We start from the raw sequence: 22,817 nt of genomic DNA, 5'->3' as shown, positions 1-22,817 counted from the left end.
GGTGACGAAATATATTTCGTGACAAATATATATATACGTGATGAAATTTTTAGTCACCAAACAACAAATAAATAAAAACTTTCATATATAAACTGCAGTAAATTGTCACAAAAAAGTTTATTAGTGACGAATAATCACTTTGTCATAATAACAAGTACAAATGACAAAACAAATTCGTCACTAAACTTGTTCCATATTTTATATTCAATTTAAATTATTATTTCATAAATATCCCTGCTCATATCCCAATAGCCTTTAATTGTACTAAGAAATCCACTAGCTATTATACATCACTCCACAAAAAAATTCACTAAACCATTTATATTATAAATCAAAATATATCCATCAAACAACTTTACTAATAATCCATTAAGTATCACAAAAAAACCATCAAAGCAAATCCCAAAATGAACTAACGTGGAGTCCACAAAAAAAAATCAATACTCAATCTTGATTTGCAACTACAACTAAGCATCAGTTTAGGGAAAAAAATTCAACAATTGATCTTCATTTGCAAGTATGCTTCCGAACGTCATCAAAACCAATCTGCAAAGAAAATAAACAAGGCAAACATTAATATATTATCAATTACATCTAAACTCATATATAAATAATTTTATTTTATAAACCAATTTAGTAGAAATGCATATAACAATTCAAAACTTCAAAGAGTTGAGGTGATCCTTGATGATAAAGCAACACGGAAATAGAGACTTAGTTGATGAGACGTATTACAAGCAGCTAGTGGGTAGTTTTAATGTATCTCACAGCCACGAGACCGGACATGATGTTTGTAATAGAGAACAAATAAAAAAGAAAAACATGGTAGTATTTTGCACATATTCAAATATACAAGTGCCCTTTATGTTTCACAAAATGATTTTGAATCCCAATGTAATTGAGCGTAGTTGCCTCAAATCATTTAAAATCACTGCAATGCCCAATATGACTTAACAAATATGCACTTGAATACCACTCCTATAAATGATAGAAAATTGCAAGCTAATTGAATTCGTACTCCTAGACCTTGAAATTGCTCCAATACTGCCTATAATTTGACAAAGTACATTAAGCACTATAGCCACAACTGATTCAAAATGTGCTACAGGCTCCGTCTGTTTTTCAGGTCACAATTGAAAGCATTGTGAATGAGGGGATGTATTAGAAGCAAACATGCCATAATATGTCCGTAGGTGCAGCATCTTGTCAACAATGCGTGCATATTAAAGTTCTTACCAAAAATACATCAAGCACCAACCACAGTTCATCAAACTAGTTAAACCAGCCAAATCTTACCATAATTACAAAAAACATACAGGGACTTTCAACTTCTTCGAAGCTTTTAAAATAAATCCTTTTGAATTGATTTACAAATTTTTTTGAAAATAACTAATGATCTGAAAACTTTAGATTACTTCCGTAATGATAATATAAGCTATTTTTTTTTGTCAAAATCAAATACTTTTTCCACTATAATCTATTCTCACACTTCCTCGAATCACAAAATTCTTAAAAATATCTTTCAGTATACAAAGGTAAGTTAATAAATCTAAAACCTGCCACAATGCAAAGGCAAGGGATAATCCAATCCCCACACAAAATGAATCACAAGGGGTCATAGATGAATTCTGTAAGATATCTACTTGCTAATAATATCTGAGTATTCATCTGAGAAAAGTAAACAAACAATAAAATTTGTAATTGTAACACTATTCTCTTTGCTTTACTTTTTCTCGGTCAAAAATTTTCAATTGAAGCAAATGGTGTAGTTAAGAATGCCTCAGCAAAGGCCAGCAAACATAAATCTAGGAATTAAGACAACATAATAGTCAATACAAGCATAACTTCTCATTTATAAACCTTCAACAATAGTTAAAATTTTGGTGGTCTAGAATTGATACTTCAACAACTAGGCAGTGCACTCTCTGAGATCATCAATCGTTGCCTAAGAAGCATGAACATGGACACATGACCCGACATGGACACCGACACAGTAAATTTAAAAATTTTAAATATATATATATATATATATGTATATATATCTGGAGACAAGACGTGAGCGACACACAAAATATATAGTTTACACATTTATAAGCACATGCTGTGCATGGAGACTGCTGCGGTGGAAAAAGCAACAACACTCAAGCCTGGTGAGGAGTGGAAAGGAAGGCAGGAACTCTCTGCTGCTCCTTCCAGTTATTGCAGTGGGCAGCTTGATCCTCAGAGTCCTCCATAGCAGCTAAAATGTCCATTTTCTGGTCTAAATACAGTACAGGTACTTTGCCGACTTTATTATTATCTTTTGTTTAATCATCTCAAATATTGGTTTTTAAAATATTTATATTAATCTGTCAAATAAAATTGGGAAAAGAAGATTGCTTATGGGCCCCTTTGAGATAGCTTTTGCTTATGCATAATTGGTTTTCTTTGGATGCCATGTTCAGAAGTCTTAGTAGTTGTCAATAGTGACTATCTGACCATTTGGTTTATGGAATGCCAAGTCATTTATCTATTTTATAGCGATATAATATTTGATTATAAATTAGATACATAAAAATTTCAACCAAATAATAATCTACTATAAAAAATGTATTTTTTGTGCTTTTAAATGTGGAAAAATGACTAGATAGGCATATGCCTCGCACACACACACATAAAAAAACAAAACAAAGAAAGCTTATCCAAATTAAAATCCAAATCATATCTAACACAGACAATAGCAGATGTGTCAATGTTGGCATACATATGACTTGTTTGACAAAGGAAACTCATATGAAAGTGAGCTGGAACAAGCAGAGACCAGGTTGCAGACTCAACTGCAACAAAACACCAGGCCACAGCCCAAGCCACAGTGGCTGCAGCCTAGGCCACAAGCTCAGAACAGAGCAATATCAACTGCAGCCTAGACCATTTCTCACATATGTTACTTGAATGATTCATGTACAAGCCTCTAAATACACCACAAAATTATGTAAGTACTCCTAAAAATTCATTTAAATTACAGTCCCCTTAAAGTACAATTAAGTGAGTTGGTAAGTGAGTATGTTTCTAGTTCGAATCTTCTTCTATTTGCGCACTAGTTGATGGTGTGACTATTAAACCTCAAATTTATCATATGGAATGAGTCTAGATGAGTTCTCAATTTTAAAAAGAAAAGAAAACTTAGGGTAAAAGCCCTTAATCCATAAGAAATCAATTGTTTCAGTAAGCCCTTAATCCATGAGAATGAATGTTAAATCAAATTAAAATACCCTAAATCCATGAGAAAATATTAGTGTTAAATCAAATAAACCCTAATTCCATGAGAAAATACCCTAAATCCATGAGAAAGTAGATGTTTGAGTGTTAAATCGAATTAAAATGCCCTAAATTCATGAGAAAATATGTGTTAAATCAAATAAATCCTAATTCCATGAAAAAATGACATAAATCCATGAGAAAGTAGATGTTTCAATGTTAAATCAATGGGAAGTAGGTGTTTCAGTGTTAAACAATTAAGAAGTAGGTGTTTCAGAGTTTAATCAGAAGATTCTTTAGATATAGAGAAAAAAAAAAATTGAAAGATTCATACCTTAAACAAACCAGATTCTTCTAAAGTACAACTATGGTGAGCCCTAGGGAGGAGCAGCGCTTGGGGAAGAGGCAGAAGGAATGCCGTGAGAGAGAGAGAGAGAGAGAGAGAGGAGAGCAAAAGAAATGAAGGAAAGTGAAAGAGGATTAAGGTTGAGCATAAAGAACTGAGATTGAGCTAATTCATGTGTAGTAACAATGTTGTACAATTCTGTCCACAACTTTTAGGACCAAAGAGAGAGAGAGCAAATACTACACACCCAAAAAAATTTCAATAATCAAAAAGCTTCTATATATGGATGAGAAATAAACCAACATAGATGAGCCAAAATATCAAGCTAAGATTAATTAAAAACAATTTTTACTATATATTGTTGTAAAAGCCTGAAGGAAAAGAATTTTACTCTTCAGTTTTAGAAGCCATAGATGAACAGTACATGAACCTGCAACCTAGAAATGACGGAAGAAAACAATTTCAATTTGCAAGGCAGAAATAACATTAAAGGAAAGGTACTTTGAGAGTAATATTGAAACATAATTCAAGTGCACAATATTTGCAGAAAATAACCGTCTATACTGACAAAGCAACAAATCTCTTCAAGTAGTCTTTAGCTAGTTTGGGTTTTAGATCTTACAATCTTTGCAATGCCAACATCAGCATCACTTTCAAATGAAACAGCAACTTCATCCAAGATTGGAGCCAAGTTTTTGCAATGACCGCACCAGGGTGCATAAAATTCCAAAGGAACTGTGTAACAAAACCTAACCACATATCAACATGAATTGATTGATAACATGACAATCATTAAGATCTAATAAATTTTTCTTGGTTTCTGAGCTCTAAATCAATTATAAAAAAACAATCCAGAATTCTAATTGACATAAGGACCACATAAAAGGCCAAACACCAATCCCAAGTTACTAATATGGATACGAACAAATAAAATGTTGAAAAAACTACAGTTAATACATACCATTTTCCCCAGAGTTGAAAACATTGTCCTGAAGGCTGTCAGCAACAATAAATTAATCATTATTTATAACTATATAGTAGTTGAAAAAGATTTATTATTAAGAAAATTAAAATAAATTCAGTAATATATACAACCTATATGGAAAGTCATACTCATTAAAAGGATTTAATTAACACAACACTGACATACCTGCCTTTGGGTTGAAGTAATTTACTACGACAAGCCACAAACTCCATGGGAGAGATCTAAGATTGAACCAATTTCTCCAACCAAAAAAAAAAAAAAAAGAACAAAAAAACAAAACAATAAAGAAAAAACCTAGCCATTGTGGCATTTTATCAAGCACCTAGCAAACACAATCAGAATATCATGAGACTTTATAGTGTGTAGAATCAACAACAATCCATTCAATTCAATGATTATATTCACTACTACAAAATTATAAATAGATCACACCTTTTATGCGTAATGTATGTTATTTAATCACACATTTTAAGTTTTGTCAAAATGTGATCTTTGAGAGTGTGATTAAAAAGGATCATTTTTAATCACACGTTTTAAGTGTCATTAAAAGATGATTCCATCACACATTTTGCATGTGATAATAAATATTTAGATCACATCTTTTAAGTATGATTAATAGCATTTAGATCACATCTTTTAAGTGTGATTAATAACTAATAAAACCTGTGATAATAAACATTTATATCACAGATTTTAAGTGTAATTAATAATGAGATAAGATCGCACATTATATGCATTTCTCATCACAGTTAATGCGTGTGATAAAAAAAGGGGTTCGGCGTATTTGAAGAATAATCAATATTATTTTTGTACGCGTACTTGAAGAATGCAATACACAATATATACTATCATTTGAATCACAACCACATATTGAATGTAATAACGTTATATATTTCATAAATGAAAGTTAAATGTTTAAAAGTATATACAAAGGAATTAATAAAAAGTTTTTAACTATGATTACATATATTAAAAAATGAAAAAACTTGAAGCACAAAGTTCTTGAATTCTTTGACCATATTTTGCATCTTTCCAAGCAATTTCTGACCTAAAAAATGAAAACACAAATTAATTCAGAGAGCGCTAGAAGCATATGAATAAATTTACTGTTTGTAGAGACTATTCTAGTAGAAAAGATAAAGTCAGACATTTTCTTATCACACTGACTCTTCATCTCCTACATCAACACAAAAGGAAGAACCATTTTGATTGTTACTAGTATAAAATGTTTGGATTACCATATAGATATTATATATATATATATATATAGAATTAACAAATCCAAAATAAAAATCTTTAGTGCACGGCCAGATATTTTAAAGTTATAAAACCAAAATAAGAGCCAATTATGGCTTAAATATAGTGAGTGGGGGGAAAAACCACTTTTCAACGCTTCTGTCCTCAACTAGTGATAAAGTAAGCTCACTTGTCCTGGGAGAGGAACACAAATGACCCCATGGTTCTTTGCAATTTTTCATTTCACAAAGTTGGTCAATCTAGTATAAAGTTCAAACATCATGTCATAATTTGTTATTTGATTTGCAACTGATGTTTATGCATTTTAATTAGGTTTGGAGTTCTTATTTGTGAGATATTATGCTCTCATAATTTGTGTATTTTTTGTCTTAAAAAAACTATATGTGAATTTGTGAGGGGGTGTTCCTTCTTGCCTTGAAAATAGATGTTGTCTAGTTGTGGGGAATGTGTATGGATACTGTTTCACAAGGAATAAGTTTTGCATCCACTAATAGCAAAAAAATAGAATGAGCACTGCTATGAAAATCTGTCTACATGACAAGTTTCAATTACAATACTTATAACCTAGATGCTTATGGCAATGTCAATGAAGATTTCAGCAAGGAAATTACAAAAATCAAACAAGCCATCTAAATACAAAGGAAAGAAACATAATTAGAACAACCTTTAGGATTTGCTAAGTTTAGACCAACTAACTAGTTTTCTTGACATGACCATAATGCTGTTTGGAAGCTTGGAAAAAAGAAGATAGAGAATATAAGAAATTCTGAGTATCACATCAAGTAGGTTGCTAATCTTTGGACTGGAAAATTTCTATCAAATTCAGGCAACAAATGCATCAAGATTTCACTATGTCAAATGATTCAAGATTTTGGTTGGCAAAGTTCAGTTCAATTTAACAGAATTATGAGGATGAAAGGATTATTAAGTAGCATCTAGAGAAACAAACCCTTGGCAGCATCATAACCCAAACTAAGATCATCTTACTCCAAAAATGAAATGTAATTGGCCATCAAAAATGAAAAAGACAAACTTGCCTGGAACAATTCCCTTTTCCACATCTGCTCTTGTTGCTTTTAAAGCATCTGTAACCCGATCTTTCCTTTCTCCAACTTCTGCCTTGCCAGCCTTTCTAACCTGAAAGAATAAGACTTGCAATGAAGTCATTAAAATACGTGCAACAGTAGAAATTCAGTAAATATTTACCTTGAAAACAGTAACACCGCCAGATAGCTTTGACAATCGCTTATGTGCTTTCTCTTTGTCAAAAATAGCAGTACTCTTCTTAATGGCGGCCCTTAGCTATTCAAATATATAAATAGTATCTCGTTAACATTTTTCTATGCAAATCAATGGCTTTAAGACCCTACATGATAACATGGGAATTCTATGTCTCTTCAATTAAGTACTTGAGAACATTTCTTTAGTAAAAACCATAACTCTAATTAAAATCAAATCCAAGAAAAAAAATTATTATCAATATTTAGTGCTCAAATTAATGGTTAGGAAATAGATTTCTCCCATGAAATGGAAGTTTTAAACTATAAACATCGTGTGTTGACCATGGGTATTAGGGAGGATAAGGCCCATCTTCCCTATTAACTTCAAGCACTTCCTACTACGACCATTCAAATTTCCACAAAAAAGATATGTTGCAGCACATCAAGCATGGAATTACACTATTATGTATTTAGCACAAAAAATGAATGCTAAATAGTACCTGCACAGGACAAAACAAAACATAAATCTTTAAAAGGAAACAAGTGCATACCTCTAACCACATGGATGTTTTCACCACTTTTTGGATTCCATATTCTCAAAGTTGCATCATTAAAACCAGTACAAATTGTTACCTAAAGTTACCAGGAAGTAAAACACACAGGCATAGATAAAATTTAGTTTCTGAATGAAAATCCTTAAATATACAATTTCTATTTTGTTGTCACCAAAAGTAGGATAGTGCCATCAAGTGTAAAATCACCACAAGTCACACTACTAGCATGACTGAAAACAGATTAAGATAGGCACTTTTGTCAGCATTCCACATCCAAACAGTGGAATCCTCCGAACTAGCCAAGACCAAATGTCCTTTTGGATGCCACGTGACCCACTGTGTAGGCAGATAGTTCATACTCAATCTTCATACATTAACTATGTGACAAAAAACACTAAGAGTAGTCATAAAATCTCACCTCAATGCCCCATTAGGACCATCAAGCATACACTTAAGATTCCCAGAATTTATGTCCCAGATTTTAACAAGTCCATCAAAACTTCAAGATGCAAGCAACTGTCCATCAATATTAAAGGCTAAACTAGACACAGATTGTAGTGACCCTAATTTTTGTAATATATTATTAGTAATTATTTCAGTTAAACCTTTGAATTTTCGCTTTCTCACAAAATAGAATTCTACATTCATTAATTATATACTAATAATAAATATTTTTGGTTACAAAATTTCATTTGGCATCCTTACACTTATTTTGTATATATATATATTTAATTTTGTACCAGTTATTTATTATATGATTTAATATATGCTATAAATCCCTTAAGTGTGTCTAATTTGATTCTTTGGGGAAGGGGTGGCAAATCCATGCTCCATCAGTTCCTTGTAACTCCCATGCTCCTTTATTCCCTTGTAACTTGTGGGAATCTCACCAGAACACCACACTTCTTTTGCAAAGAGGGGCCAAACATGCAACCCTATAGTTCTAATTTTTCAGTCTATATTATGTATATATATTTTCACCTCTTTTAGCCCCTCATCCTCGTTTGTGAGCTGCTGAAGCAACAGGAGTAGAGAGTTTGAGACTTAAAAGAAAAAAAAGAAAGAAGAGAGAGAGAGAGAGAGAGAGAGAGAGAGTAAGGAAGTAGAACTTGAAAGCTAGCTTCATAGTAAATTACACACCCCTCTTCTCTTCTCTAATCCTGCTTACTCTTCTTAATCTACCTCCTAGCATGTCCCGTGTATGTATGAAATGTTGGTATGCTTGGAAATGGGGTGTAAATTTAGGTGTTAGTATGAATAAGTGATGCTACCTTGTATTTTCTGCTGATTTCATGACTGCTGCAACTTTATCACTCTTGGAAAAATATCAAACTTACTTCTTTTTCAAAACTGAATGTAGGGGATGATCTTTGAGGTATTTAGAGCATGTGACATTTTTTGTAGCCCCTAATTAGACGTTTTATAGTCTAAACAATTTTTTTAAACAATCTAGCCCTGTGTTTCCAGAAAACAGTCCACTTCGTGTATTTAAAAAAAAAAAAATAGAAATCTAGAAAAATCATCTTAGGTTGGTTCTTATGTCAAAACTTAGCATTTTTAGTCCTCTTTCCAACAAAATTTATTTGAGTAAAAGTTATTGGGTAGATTGAGAGAAACGCTCATTTTCCTAATAGTGTGTTAAATCTGGACAGAATATGGTGTGTGGCCTATTGATAAAAATTCTAGTTAGGTTATGCAAATTCTGAAATTGGAAATGAAAGTAAACTTATTATTCTATATTTCTGTTAATTTTCAGAACCTAAAAAGGTCAAAAGTATTTTTACCGATCCAATCCTTTGGCTCCTATACTAATCTAAAAATATGTTACTTTTTTGTGTCAAGTGTTCCTGAGTGCTTAAAAGCATGCCAAATGTGGTTTACTTGCCTTACCATGCTTGTATGTATTAGTGTGTTATATTTCATCCCATATACTTGCCTTACATTCATGTATATATTATTTGATTCAAATCTAATTATATCAACCAGGGCAATTACCTTTATATCACAAGAAACCATAACATTGGAATGGTGAGAACGCATTGGACCACCTTAAGAAACTCAAATTAGAAGTAGATGAATTCCTCTAATCAATATTACAAGAATCATACAGCATACAGTACGAATCATACAACATACAGAACAGATCAAGCCTCTGCATAGAAAAAAACCCCTAAATCTAGAACAAAAATCAAAACACATTTATTCATTTCACAGAAATCAAGATTCTATAGCATCAAAAACAAAGTAAAAACCCTAGAGCTAGAGTGAAATGGGGAAATAGAGAGAGAGAGAGAGAGAGAGAGAGAGAGAGAGAGAGAGACCCCTGAATCAAAATCGATGGGAGGCGAGACGGTGTACCGACTGTGGCAATAAGACGGTGAGACATAGGGAGGGACGGTGATCACTGTCGATGAGAAGGACGATGAGCGATATGAGAAGGAGACCAAACGATGCTCTGTTGTTTGGTTTGTTCTTTGTGTATGTATCATGCATACAGAGAATAAATCTAAAAAATATATAATGATACTTAATTGAAAAGTAATATAAAAAATAAATATAATCCCATATTAACTAGAAAGTGTGATTAAAAAAATATAAATAATCATAATTGAAAAGTGATATAAAAAATAAATATTATCATACTTAATCAAATCAAGTGTGATTAAAATATTAATCTAATTTTTTATCACACTTTTAATAAAAGTGAGATATTTTCATTTGTCAAAGTGTGATCTTTAACTGTTTTTTTAGTAGTGATTGGTTATAATATGAATATCATAATCAGAATATCGAACATGATAATCATTATATTTTTCATATTTTTTTCCCAAATTAAAATCATTCAAGTTGTTCATGGAACCTTCAAAGTAGAGAGGTTATAGAAATGTTAGAAGCAATGAATGGAATGGATTTAATCTCATCTTGACCCAAACGCGTCTGAAGACAGAGTAAGGGTAGAGAATGAGAAACGAGAGACCCGAATAGAGAGAGGGGTAGAGAAAGAGGAACAGAGACTACAACTAACCTGGATTTCGTGGACGGTGCTGTGAGTTGGACAATGGTGCGAGAGAGAGAAACGAAGAGCTTTGATGAAGCTATACAGTCTGCCTCTGCGTGTGAAATGAGAGCAATGGATCATTTGGGTCAAGAGAATAGATTTGGTGAGGAATAGAATTTGTCTCCAAAACACAAAACTACGTAGTTTTATAAATTGAAATATTTGGTGGCAAAATATTTATCCTCACTAATAATATTTTTAATGGAGACGGAATTTTTTGTCACTAACTTGGCGACATAATTCCCCTCAAATTTTTTAATAGCGGGAAAAAATTTTGGTGACGAAAAAAATAAAAATAATGACGAAAAATAATTTTGTCACCTAATTTTTTATTATGTATGTAGATTGGTGACGAAGTTTTATTTTTCTCTCTAAAAATGGCACATTTGGAGACAAAATATTATTTTCTTCACTAAAGGGTAAGTCTTTCGTGACAAAATTTATTTTCGTCATTAGTTTTCATCTCCAAAGACACTTTTTGTTGTAGTGGAGAGATAGATAGAGATACAGATTGATACGAAGACTGATAAAAAAAAAACAAAAAAAGAAAAAAAAAAGGAGGGAAAAATAAACTGATCCAAAAAAAAAAAGGAGGGAAAAATAATTTAGGAAAATTGATCCAAAAAAAAAAGGAGGGAAAAATAATAGACTATTTTTTTTCATTACTGCTTAATATGTTAAAATTCTTCTTTCAAAATTAGTGACAAAACAATTTTCTCACTAAAAGGCCTAAAAATATTAAAAATTATTGGTGACGAAAATATATATCTCACCAAATGGTTTTAAAATATTTAAAATCAAATTTTTCAAAAAAAAAAAAATTATTGGTGACGCGAATATATTCTTCATTATTAATTTTTTAATTGTTGAAAAAAAAATCTCACCAAAAGTTTCTAAATTTTGGCACCATCAAAAAAAATTAGTGGGAAAAATTTAGGTGACGAAACTTATTTTTTTTCTCACCTAAAAGTAAGTATTTATTGACGGAAATACATTTCGTCACCTATTATTTGTATATTCTTATTATACGTGACAAAATTTATAATTCCTCATGGATTATTCTTATTTAGTGACGAAATTTGTTTTCTTCACTAATTTTCGTCACCATACCAATACAGAGAATAAGAGAAAGAGATACCAGAAAAAGAGCAAAGAGAAATCAAGTACCAAATCACCGAGCGAAGAAGATGTGGCGGTTACCGGCAAGGCTACTAGTGGCGGCGACGATTGGCAAGGCTAATAGAGGCGACGATGGTGATCGGCGTGGTGGAGGAGCAAGAGATAAGATAAATTAATACCCTATTTTGAGAGAGAGAGAGAGAGAGAGATAGAGATGATAAACAGAAAAGGGGTAAAAAAAATTAATACCCTATTTTTTCTTAATTGCCGCTCAATATATCAAAAATTTCCCACCAAAATTGGTGACAATATTATTTCCTCACCAAAAGATATCAAAAATATTAAAACGTTTTGGTGACGAAAATATATTCCTCACAAATAATTTTATAATTAGTGACAAAATTTTTTCTCACCAAAAGTCTCAAAATTTTGGCGCCACCCAAAAAAAATAGCGGGAAAATTTTTGGTGACGAAACTTAATTTTTCCTCACTTAAAATGAAGTATTTATTGACGAAAATAAATTTTGTCACCTATCATTTTTATTTTTTTATTATATGTGACAAAATTTATAAATTCCTCACAAATTATTTTCATTTAGTGACGAATTTTATTTTCTTCACTAGTTTTCGTCACCATAGGTTACTTTTGTTGTAGTGATTCCTATACAAAGCATATTATATTAATAAGGATATTAATATATTAACAGCCCCCCGCAAACTCAAGGAGGACAAACATCAACCAACTGGAGTTTGGAGACAAGTTCAATGAAGCGGCCAGGAGAATGAGCTTTGGTGAAGATATCAGCAGGTTGTTCAGCAGAGGAGATGGGATGGAGATGGACAGTACCACGAGTGACATGTTGACGAATAAAATGACAGTCAATCTCAATGTGCTTGGTGCGATCATGAAAAACATCATTGTGAGCTATTTGAAGAGCACTGTGATTGTCACAAAAGAGGGCAGTAGCGCCAGAGGGAGAAACACCCATGTCAGCAAGAAGCCAACGAAGCCAGAGAAGCTCCTGAGTAGTATCAGCAAGAGCACAATATTCAGCCTCGGTACTGGAGCGAGCAGTAAGAGATTGTTTCTTGCTGCGCCAAGAAATAAGAGAATCACCCAAGAAAAAGCAGAACCCGGTAGTAGAGCGCCGGTCAGTAGGATCCCCAGCCCAATCAGCATCGGAAAAAGCACGAAGCTGGAGAGAGGAGCGGGCAGAATGATGAAGTCCATGAAATAAGGTACCTTTGAGATAACGAAGGATACGGACTAATGCAGCATAGTGAGGGGTACGAGGAGCTGACATAAACTGGCTGACAATATGAACGGCATAGGCAATATTAGGACGAGTAACAGTGAGATAGACAAGGCTGCCAACCAGCTGACGATATAGGGTAGCATCAGAGAGAAGAGTGCCATCAAGAGGTGTAAGACGACTTTGAGGCTCCAGTGGAGTGGAGGCAGTCTTGCAATCCGTAAGACCAGCGCGGGTGAGAAGATCAGAGGTATACTTAGCCTGAGAGAGAAAAGACCCCGTGGAATCATGGAAGATTTCAAGACCCAAGAAATAGCTGAGAGGACCAAGATCTTTCATCTCAAAATGATGGCTAAGAAACTGTTTAAGGCAGAGAATACCATCAAGATCGTCACCGGTGATAATCATATCATCCACATAAAGAAGAAGCAAGGTGGTCCCTTGAGCAGTGTTCCGGATAAAAAGAGCAGTATCATAAGAACTGGAGGTGAAACCACAGTCATGAATAGTAGAGCTGAACTTGGCAAACCAAGCACGCGGAGCTTGTTTGAGACCATATGAAGCACGCTGAAGTTTGCAGACTTTATGAGGTGGATAAGTAGACCCAGGGGGAGGTTGCATGTAGACCTCCTCAAGAAGAACACCATTAAGGAAAGCATTTTTCACGTCCATTTGATAAAGATCCCAGTGGCGAGTGGTAGCAACCGCAATCAGGCTGCGAACAGATGTGAGACGAGCAACAGGAGCAAAGGTCTCCTCATAGTCAATACCATATTCTTGGTTGAAGCCTTTGGCAACAAGGCGGGCTTTGTAGCGCTCAATAGATCCATCAGAACAAGTTTTGATTTTGTAGACCCATTTGCAACCAATGGCAGTCTTGCCAGGAGGAAGATCAACAATGTCCCAAGTGTGAGTTTTGTCTAAAGCCTGCAATTCATCAGTCATAGCTTGTTGCCAAAGAGGATTAGAGCGAGCCTCACGATAGGAGGTCGGTTCATAAGTAGAAAAAACAGTAGAACCAACAATAAAGTCATGAAGACGAGTAGAAGGTTGGGTTACCCGGTGTGGTCGAGTAGAGGCAGGAGGAGCCAGAGGGAGAGACACACCAGGAGGGGAGAAACCCGAGGGAGCAAGAGCAGGACCATCAGAGGGAGCAAGTGCATAGGACAGACCAGTAGGCAAGGCAGGCTCGAGAGAGGCTGGTAGGGGCGGTGGAGTAAGCTCATCGGAGAACTCGAGAGAGGCTGGCAAGGGTGGTGTGGTAAGTGCATCAGAGGTAGGCAAGGCAGGCTCAAGAGAGGCTGGTGGAGTTAGCTCATCAGAGAACAGATCCGTGGAAGGGTCAGTAAAAAAAAGAGAGGATGTGGGAATGGACAAACGGAAGAGAGAGAGAGAGGAAAACATTTTGTGTTCCCAAAAGACTACATGACGAGAGATACGAAGTCGCTGGGAGAGAGGATCCCAACAACGATACCCCTTGTGTTCAATACCATACCCTAAGAAGCAACAAAGGCGAGAACGTGGTTCAAGTTTGGTACGTTCATGAGGTTGGAGAAGAACAAAACAGGCAGATCCAAAGACCCTAAGGTTGGTGTAAGGGGGACGGGTGCCATGCAGACGCTCATAAGGAGTGTGATTATGAATGACAGGTGTAGGGAGACAATTGATAGTGTAAGCAGCAGTGAGAGCGGCCTCTCCCCAAAAATGTTCCGGACAAGAGGAAGACAGAAGGAGAGCTCGAGTAGTGTCAAGGATATGGCGATGTTTCCGTTCAGCACGTCCATTTTGTTGAGACGTACCGGGACAGGAACGATGAGGTTGAGTACCATGACGCTGAAGAAAGGAAAGAAAGTCAAAATCTTTATATTCCATGGCATTGTCAGAGCGAAAAAACTTAATATTTTTAGAAAATTGTGTTTTAACCATGGCAGCAAAATTGTAATAAAGTTGTTTGAGCTCAGAGCGATTTTTCATAAGAAACAACCATGTAAAACGGGAAAAATCATCTATAAAAACAACAAAATAGCGTGCGCCTCCCATAGTAGGAGTAAGGGAGGGTCCCCAAATATCAGAATGAATGAGATCAAATGGTGCAAGAGAAATAGAGGCACTTTTATTAAATGACAAGGCAGGTTGTTTGGCAAGTTGACAGGACACACAATCTAAAACATCAGAACTTACATGACACTTACATGACCTAAATGACCACTGGAAATTAAAGATTTTAAACGACCAACAGAAAGATGGCCTAAACGACAATGCCAAAGCTGAAAAGGGGATAAAAGAGGAGCAGTGGTAGCAGTGGTAGGAGCTGTGATCTGAGAGGAATCGGGAACATGAAAATAGATGAGTTCGTAGAGACGTCCATGCTTACGGCCTATCCCAAGAGTTTGCCCCGTCCGAGGGTCCTGCACCACACAACCAGTACGGGAAAAGGTAACAGTTAGACCATGCTCACATAATTGACTAATGGAGATAAGATTTAAAGTAAGAGCAGGCATAAGATAGACATGGGATAAAGATAAGTGAGAGGTTGAAACAGAACCAACATGACTTACAGACAGAAGAGACCCATCAACAGTATGGATAGAAGGAACATGAGGAGTAGAAGAGAGAGGAGTAAAAATAGTAGGGTCAAAGGTCATGTGATTACAACAAGCGGAGTCAAAGTACCAAGAAGAGTTATATGCGGTGACAGATAAAGCAGTAGATGGAGGAGTACCGGAATTCTGCCAAAAATGTTGAAACATGGCTTCGACATCAGTTGGAGAGAAGGCTGGAGTGGAAGGGTCTATAGGAACAGAGGAAGGTAAATCCTCTGAGGTAGCAGCAGCAGTGCGTTAAGCAGGCATTGGTTTAAACGGAGTCCCAGAACGGTGAGATTGGCTGCGAGAAAAACTCCCGGTGGAAGGACCATTACGAGAGGCACGGGCGGGATTGCAGAAACAATCTTGCTGGAGATGACCAGGGCCAGTCTTGTTGCAAAACCGACAAAGACGAACTGGATAATTAACCAGAAGATGAGTTGACGGAAGATTGCGGTTGTGACAGTAATTGCAGGCATTGGACTTCTGTGGTGAAGTTGGGGAAGGAGAACTTCGAATCTGAGGAGTGGCAAGAACAGAGTCCACAAGGTGTGGATGGAGAGTACCAAATCTGGTTTCCTCTGACAGGATTTCAGAAACTGCTTGCTCAAGAGTGGGTAAAGGAGTGCGATGAAGGAGAGATGCGCGGACTGGCTCAAATCGGGGAGTGAGAGCCATGAGAAACTGAACCAAGCGCTGTTGGTCACGGTAAGTAGTAAACAAGGCAGCATCCTTAGTACAATCCCATGGAGGTTCAGAAAGCTGATCCCAAACATAATACATTTCGGAGAGGAAATCATTAATGTTCTGAGTTGTTTCTTGGCGCATACGGTGAAGATGACTCAGAAGCTGATATTGGTGAGCAAGGCCAGTAGTCTGATAGCGTTCTTGTAAAAAATCCCAGATGGCTTTGGCAGGAGAGGAAGCAGAGTTAAGTTAGAACCGACCAAACTGAAGGCTGATAGATGTAATGGAAGTATTGCGAAACCAAGTGATGATCTGATAGTTTTTACTATCCCAATCTTCCAATCGGTCGACATATTTGGTGGCGGAGTCCGTGACAGCGGAATCCGTGGTCTCTTGAACGGGTTTGCACACATCCCCAGTGATGATGCGCCAAAGTTTCTTTCCTTTGAGGAAGCCAGACATAGCTTGTGCCCATAGGACATAATTAGTCCCGTCAAGAAGAACGGAAATAGGGTGGTGAGAGGAGTCCAGGCGATCCATGAGAGAAAAATAGCACAATGGAGGTAGAATCTGAAAAAACTGAGATTACCAGTGAATTCAGAAGGCCAAAATTAGTCAGAAAAGGAGTGAACGGATCAAAAATATGACCAGAAAGGCAGAAAGTGAAATAGTCAACGTCTTGGTCAAAAAGGCGCGGCGCAGGTTAGCATAGAGTGGCGCGGCGCACGTTAGTAGGCGAGAGATACGTGGTGCACGGAAGCAGCCAGGGCTGACGTCAGCTGACGTCAGAAACACGCGGCTCACGTTAGCAGATGAGGCGGTGGCGCACAACAGCACCGGACAGTGTAGGAGGCGCGTGGAGCGCGACTGAAACGAGGCAGCGCGTGGCCTAATGTTCTGGCGACGCGTGGAGGCGCGTTAGACCTCAGATGATGATGAATCTAGTGGTGTTGGCTTCGTCGTGAAGAGACGAAGGTGCTGGTGTTGTCCAATCTGTATATTAGGTAAGGACGAGGTATGCAGCAATCTGCCAAGAAAAATGTGATGCAGAGACTTCGGAGAAACACCTGTGCTCTGATACCATGTAAAACAAAGTTGAGAGAGAGTGATATTGAAAGAGACCTGTATATTATTTACACTCTGATCAGAAACCAAATGAAGGCTCCATTATATAAGAGCTGAGTACAAACATTATTATGATGTTATTTACTATAATAAAGAAAAGTAGCCGAAAGGAAAGGAGGTGGGCGGCCAAAAGCAGGGACAGGCCGAAAGTGTTTCTATAATATATTCCTACATACTATACTATAGTAATATATTCCTATACAACGTATATTATATTAATAATACATTCCTATACAAAGCATATTATATTAATAAGGATATTAATATATTAACACTCTCTTCCAAATCCACCTCCATAAATGGCTTCTACAACTACACTGTCGGCCTCAAGCCCCCCGACATAGCTTACGGCCTCTTCCTCTGTCGCGGCGATGTTTCAACCCAAACTTGTCAAGACTGCGTGGCCACTGCTACTAAAGAAATAGTACAAAACTGTCCCAATTTGAAGGTTGTTACGACTTGGTACGATGAGTGCATGTTACGATACTCGAACAAATCTATCTTCTCCATTTCTGATCAATCTGTCGGATATATCTTAGTCAATACGGAGAACATAAAGGATCCAAAACGTTTTACAAATTTGTTGGGAAAGGTGATGGATGATGTAGCGACTCGTGCTTCCAATAGCGTGTCGGGTAAGAAGTTCGCGACGAGAGAAGTTGATTTCTCGGCACTTCAGACACTGTACGGCTTAGCGCAGTGCACGCCGGACTTAACTACCTCTGACTGCAATACTTGTCTTAGAGATGCTATCTCTAGTTTTCCGGATTGCTGTGATGGAAGAAGAGGTGGGAGAGTTCTGTTTCCGAGTTGCAATGTACGGTACGAGACTTATCCTTTTTATGCCATCCCTGCTCCGCCGCCTTCGTCAGGTTAAATATATGTATCAGTCAATAATGTATCGACGAATATATCAATAACGGCGATATTTAAAATTTATTGAAACTTGTCAAGTTGGCTTATAAAATAATATAAGTTCTCTTATATATTGCAAGTCAACAATGATAGAGATCACTAATTTTGGAGCTCTAAAAAGATCACTAATGACATGACACTCAATAAAAAAAGAAAAAAAATACAGCATCAAGGCCAAAACATCAAATCATTCCTAATGGGACCCGCTACCATATCATTAGTGATACCACTAATTAGTGCTCTCACTCATTTTCCATTGCAAGTTCGCTTTTTATGCCGCCCTGCACTGTAGCATTGACTTTTGTAAGTTGTAATATTGAGATATGTATCAATATCTAATTGAATTATGGCTTTATTTGGGAACCTATGTTTAGGGTTAAAAGTCTTAAATATTTAAAAAATCAAATAGTCTTAAACAGTATTCTAAGTTACTGATCAAAAGTTAATAAGGGTATAATAATCATTTTGATTTTATTATAATATTTTATTACATATTTTTTTGTAAAAAGATAAAAAATTATCTCAAATATATATTTTTTTTCAATTTTTTTAATCAAAAAATCAAAAAGTGCACTTATATAATATATCCCAAACAACTCTTTAATCTGGGATTAAAAAGTCTCGTTTGGAAAGAGTTTTTTAACTTTTTGGCTTTTTAACTTTTTTTTAGAGAAAAGAATGTAATGATTATAGGTTGGATGTAATGTTTTGTCTTATTAGACTAAAAAATTTATTTTGTTTTTTTGTGGCTAAAACAACTCCAAACCCAACGCAACCATTCTTCCCAAACAAAGCCTTAAAAATAAAAAATAAAAAATAAAATAATAATATTTTAGAGCACTAAATTGGGAGCGCTAGAGCATCACTAATGATGTGGCACAGTGGCTCCCACTAAAGTGATGTGATGTTTTGGCTTGAGTTTGTTTGTTTGTTTTTTTTTTTTTAAGCTCATTAGAGCTATTAGTGGTCTAAAAATTAGTGGGATGAATCACCACTCAAAATAAAAAGTGAGGTTAGGGACAACGTACCATTGTCACGTTAACAGTCTACCACTATCACGTTCACAGCGTATCCCACAAGTAATAAATGACAATTTCACCTCTTTAGACCAATTTTGAAAAACGTGAGGTTAGGGACAAATTTGTTATTTTAACCTCAAACATTATTTCTAACACATTTTTCAATACAACAATCAATCAAAAAATTCAACCCAACTTCCCAACAATAAAAACTAAAATAACCTACTAAAATAATTAAATAACCAAAAAGTCAAAAAAGTAACTACTTTCCAAACAAGACCTATGTATGTTGTACCAAAAAAAAAAAAAAAAAAAAACCCCATATATATTGATAACCCCGATATTTAACAACTTAATGGAACTCATCAAGCTAAAATAATAAAAGTTCTCATATATTGCAAGTTTCCTTACATTTTTATCACAATTTTTTTTTTAATCCATTCAATTTTAATTATGACCATTAAACTTTTTACACTTTAACTCAAGTTGTGATAGTACTCTTCCATTCAGCTACTGTTAATGAAGTTGATAAAAATTAAAAATGAAGAAACCAAAGTAAGATTTTAGTGAAAATAAAATGATTAAAGTGAGATTTTGATAAAAGTATAAAGGTATTAATAAAATTAAAAACATGTCACGTTTAACTCACATAACAAGCTTCGTTAGCTTTATTAATACTAGATGGACAAAATGACACTACAAAAAATTACACTTTCGGCTATCAAATTTTTAGTCGCCGAAGGTTGTTTTTTTAATCATCTAAAGTCAAAGGCGACTAAAGTTCTTCGTCGTCCTGTTGGTCACCAAAGCCTTATCGGCGATAGTCAACGACGACTAAATTGACGTTGGTCGCTAATTATCTTATCTTCGGCTATTAAAACGGACTTAGTTGCCAAACATAACCTTTTGACGACTAAAGATTTAGTTGCCGAAAGTAATCAAATCAAAATGAAATTTTGTTTTAGCTACTAAAATATTTAGTCGCTAAAACATTTCAGCCGCTAATAATAATACATTTAGCGACTAAACATTTTAGTAGCTAAAAATAATACATTTAGCGATCAAATAGTTTAGTTGTTGTTAGTTTTTCATGACTAAATATTTTAGTCGCCAAACACTGAATTTTTTCATTTCATTGTATTTTACGATCAAATATTTTAGTCGTCAAATGTTCTTTCGTGACTAAAATATTTAGTCGGTAATAGTTTCTTCTCTCATGTTGATTTGTTTTGGCTACTAACTATTTAGTCAACAAAAGTCTTTTGTTTCTTTTTTACTACTAAATTGCTTGCATTTTTTACTATCAAAATATTTAGTCACCAAAAATTTTATAATTTTTTTATTTTTAATTAATTTTTCGACCACCTGTATTTATTCTATTATTAATGCAACACGTACCCTATATATAAACAAAATAATCCATATACTGATTATATTAACAACCAGTCCACAACGTGCACACATTTTACTTTCAGCCATCCAAAAAAATCATATTTAACGTTAAATTGTAAATGTAATAGAAATTTCATACAAATCAAGTATAATCCAACCTCAAAAATATAATTCCATACATAATTGAGGATTAAACAAAATTAATATCCAAAAGTTAATCTGTATCACCAAAAACTAATCTATATCTTGCCAAAATGCAATATGTAATATGTACATGCCAAAAAATAATCTATATCATGCTAAAAAATTAATCTGTACCACAACAAAAAACTAATTCGTATCACGTCAAAAGGTAATACGTATCATGCCAAAAAAGTAATCTATACGAACAATACAAATTCGTAGATTAAAAATTATGTCTTTTGTACTTGTCAAAAAAAGTTGTATCCACAATTTCACACCAAAAACCATGATGATATTTTAATTTTATTTAAAATATAAAGAGTTGATTGTAATAAATTAAAATGAATTGACTAAAGTGATATTACAATGAAAGTGTAATGATACTTTGTAGGACAAAATTATATTAGTAGTCTCTATATTTTGCTCATTATATCATTTCGGTCCCTATATTTTTAATTAACTCAAATTTGATCCTTATTAATTTTAAATTTTGTGTCAATTTAGTCTAATTGATAATGCCAGTAATTCTTTTGATGAAAAATTATCACTGAATTAGTTGAGATTAACTCACTGAATTCAGTAAGTTTATAATTTTATTTTTAAAAATATAACATATGTCACTTATATGTGTATTTTTCATTTTAAAAAAAAGTAAGAGTTGTAATCAATTGGACTAAATTAAGACAAAATCATAAATTCAGTATCAAAATTAAGTCAATTAAAATTATAAGAACCATAAATAAAAACCAAAGTATAGAGACTAACATCATAATATACTCTATTTTATATAATCTAGTTAGTTTGGATCATGTGTGGTATATTCTATAACGTTTAGATATGATTGCATAACACCCACATGATTTATAAATTAAAGTACACCATTAAACATTTCGTCCAATTTAACAATAAGTATAAAATACTTGGCAGACATAAGAGGGTTATATGCTTATTTTCAAATTTCAAAGGAATAAATTGCACATGAAATAAAGCACAGTAAGTTAAAGTGCATTTTGCCTTCTAAACAAATGAGGAAATATCTGTAGTTCACTCACTTAAGTTATTTATATACAGAGGTATTTTAATTTTTTTTTATTAAATCGTTAATGGATTTAACAGTGCATTTCAACCAACATACTACGCGAGAGTTGTGTAATTATTTTTGAGTATTAAAAGGATAAACCGTACATGCCCCAAATCACAAAGAGGCAAAGTAAAATTTATCAAAGCTTTTGTTTTGGCAGGTGGATTAAAAGTTACTTTTTGTCCTTTAACTTATTTTGAGTCATATCACCTCTTTATTTTTTTACATATTTAAAAAAAATTAAATTTTAAAAATTAACTTAAACTATTTTCCAAAAACAAACTATTTTCCAAAAACAATCCTACAATTTTCTTTTCCATGAATTATTTTGGGATGACTGGCTGGGCAACCACCAGCTTAGTTCGGATTGTTTGCTGCACTTTCCTGCGGCCCTCCCTACTACACTGGCCAAAACGACGTCGGGTTTTTTTTTTTTTTTGTGGCTTCTTAGCCCCTTTTCACACCTCTTCTTCTCCATCTCCTTCTTCTTCCTTTCTATCTATAGAAACTACCAAACCCACCATCTCTTGTTCTCCGTCTTCTTCTTCTTGCTCTTTGCTCTCTCTAAAAACTACCAAATCACACCCCTTATAAAATAAACCTATATTCAAACCCAAAAAGAAAATTTGCAAACCCACAAGCTTCTCAAATATAAATTTAATATAAATGCAATCTCAAATCTGCAAACCAAGCCCACCACCTCTTCTTCTCCATCTCCCGGCCCGGCCCTAGGGCATAGGCCACAAGGCCATGGCCTAGGGCCCCTCAAAATAGACTAAAAAAAAGGACCCCTTCCTATTA

At 34.6% G+C, this 22,817-nt stretch overlaps 2 protein-coding genes and 1 pseudogene across 3 annotated transcripts; 1 reads left to right on the top strand and 2 right to left on the bottom strand.

The window, feature by feature from the left end:
- Positions 1-306: 306 nt before the first annotated feature.
- LOC145788865 (protein disulfide-isomerase-like) lies at positions 307-5,256 on the bottom strand. 2 transcript variants are annotated; one of them, XM_082889646.1, is made up of 6 exons: positions 4,734-5,256; positions 4,545-4,579; positions 4,206-4,318; positions 3,975-4,020; positions 3,572-3,654; positions 307-546 (listed from the first exon to the last, which is right to left on the bottom strand). In XM_082889646.1, the coding sequence occupies exons 1-6, from the start codon at positions 4,778-4,780 to the stop codon at positions 508-510; spliced, it is 363 nt and encodes a 120-aa protein (XP_082745772.1). In that variant the 5' UTR covers positions 4,781-5,256; the 3' UTR covers positions 307-507. The 2 variants fall into 2 exon arrangements, with proteins under 2 accessions (XP_082745772.1, XP_082745773.1); XM_082889647.1 differs by lacking the exon at positions 3,572-3,654.
- Positions 5,257-5,306: 50 nt separating this feature from the next.
- On the bottom strand, positions 5,307-10,011 carry LOC145798871 (chaperonin CPN60-like 2, mitochondrial). The gene is made up of 4 exons (XM_082888109.1): positions 9,921-10,011; positions 7,597-7,678; positions 7,032-7,127; positions 5,307-6,962 (listed from the first exon to the last, which is right to left on the bottom strand). The coding sequence occupies exons 2-4, from the start codon at positions 7,606-7,608 to the stop codon at positions 6,804-6,806; spliced, it is 267 nt and encodes an 88-aa protein (XP_082744235.1). The 5' UTR covers positions 7,609-7,678; positions 9,921-10,011; the 3' UTR covers positions 5,307-6,803.
- Positions 10,012-15,777: 5,766 nt separating this feature from the next.
- LOC145799953 (cysteine-rich receptor-like protein kinase 25 pseudogene) lies at positions 15,778-18,303 on the top strand (annotated as a pseudogene).
- Positions 18,304-22,817: the final 4,514 nt, after the last annotated feature.

This window comes from Camellia sinensis, chromosome 9 (assembly GCF_055761805.1).
Source record: "Camellia sinensis isolate YWXY chromosome 9, ASM5576180v1, whole genome shotgun sequence".
Taxonomy (NCBI): Eukaryota; Viridiplantae; Streptophyta; class Magnoliopsida; order Ericales; family Theaceae; genus Camellia; species Camellia sinensis.
This window is presented reverse-complemented; position numbering and strand designations above follow the sequence as displayed.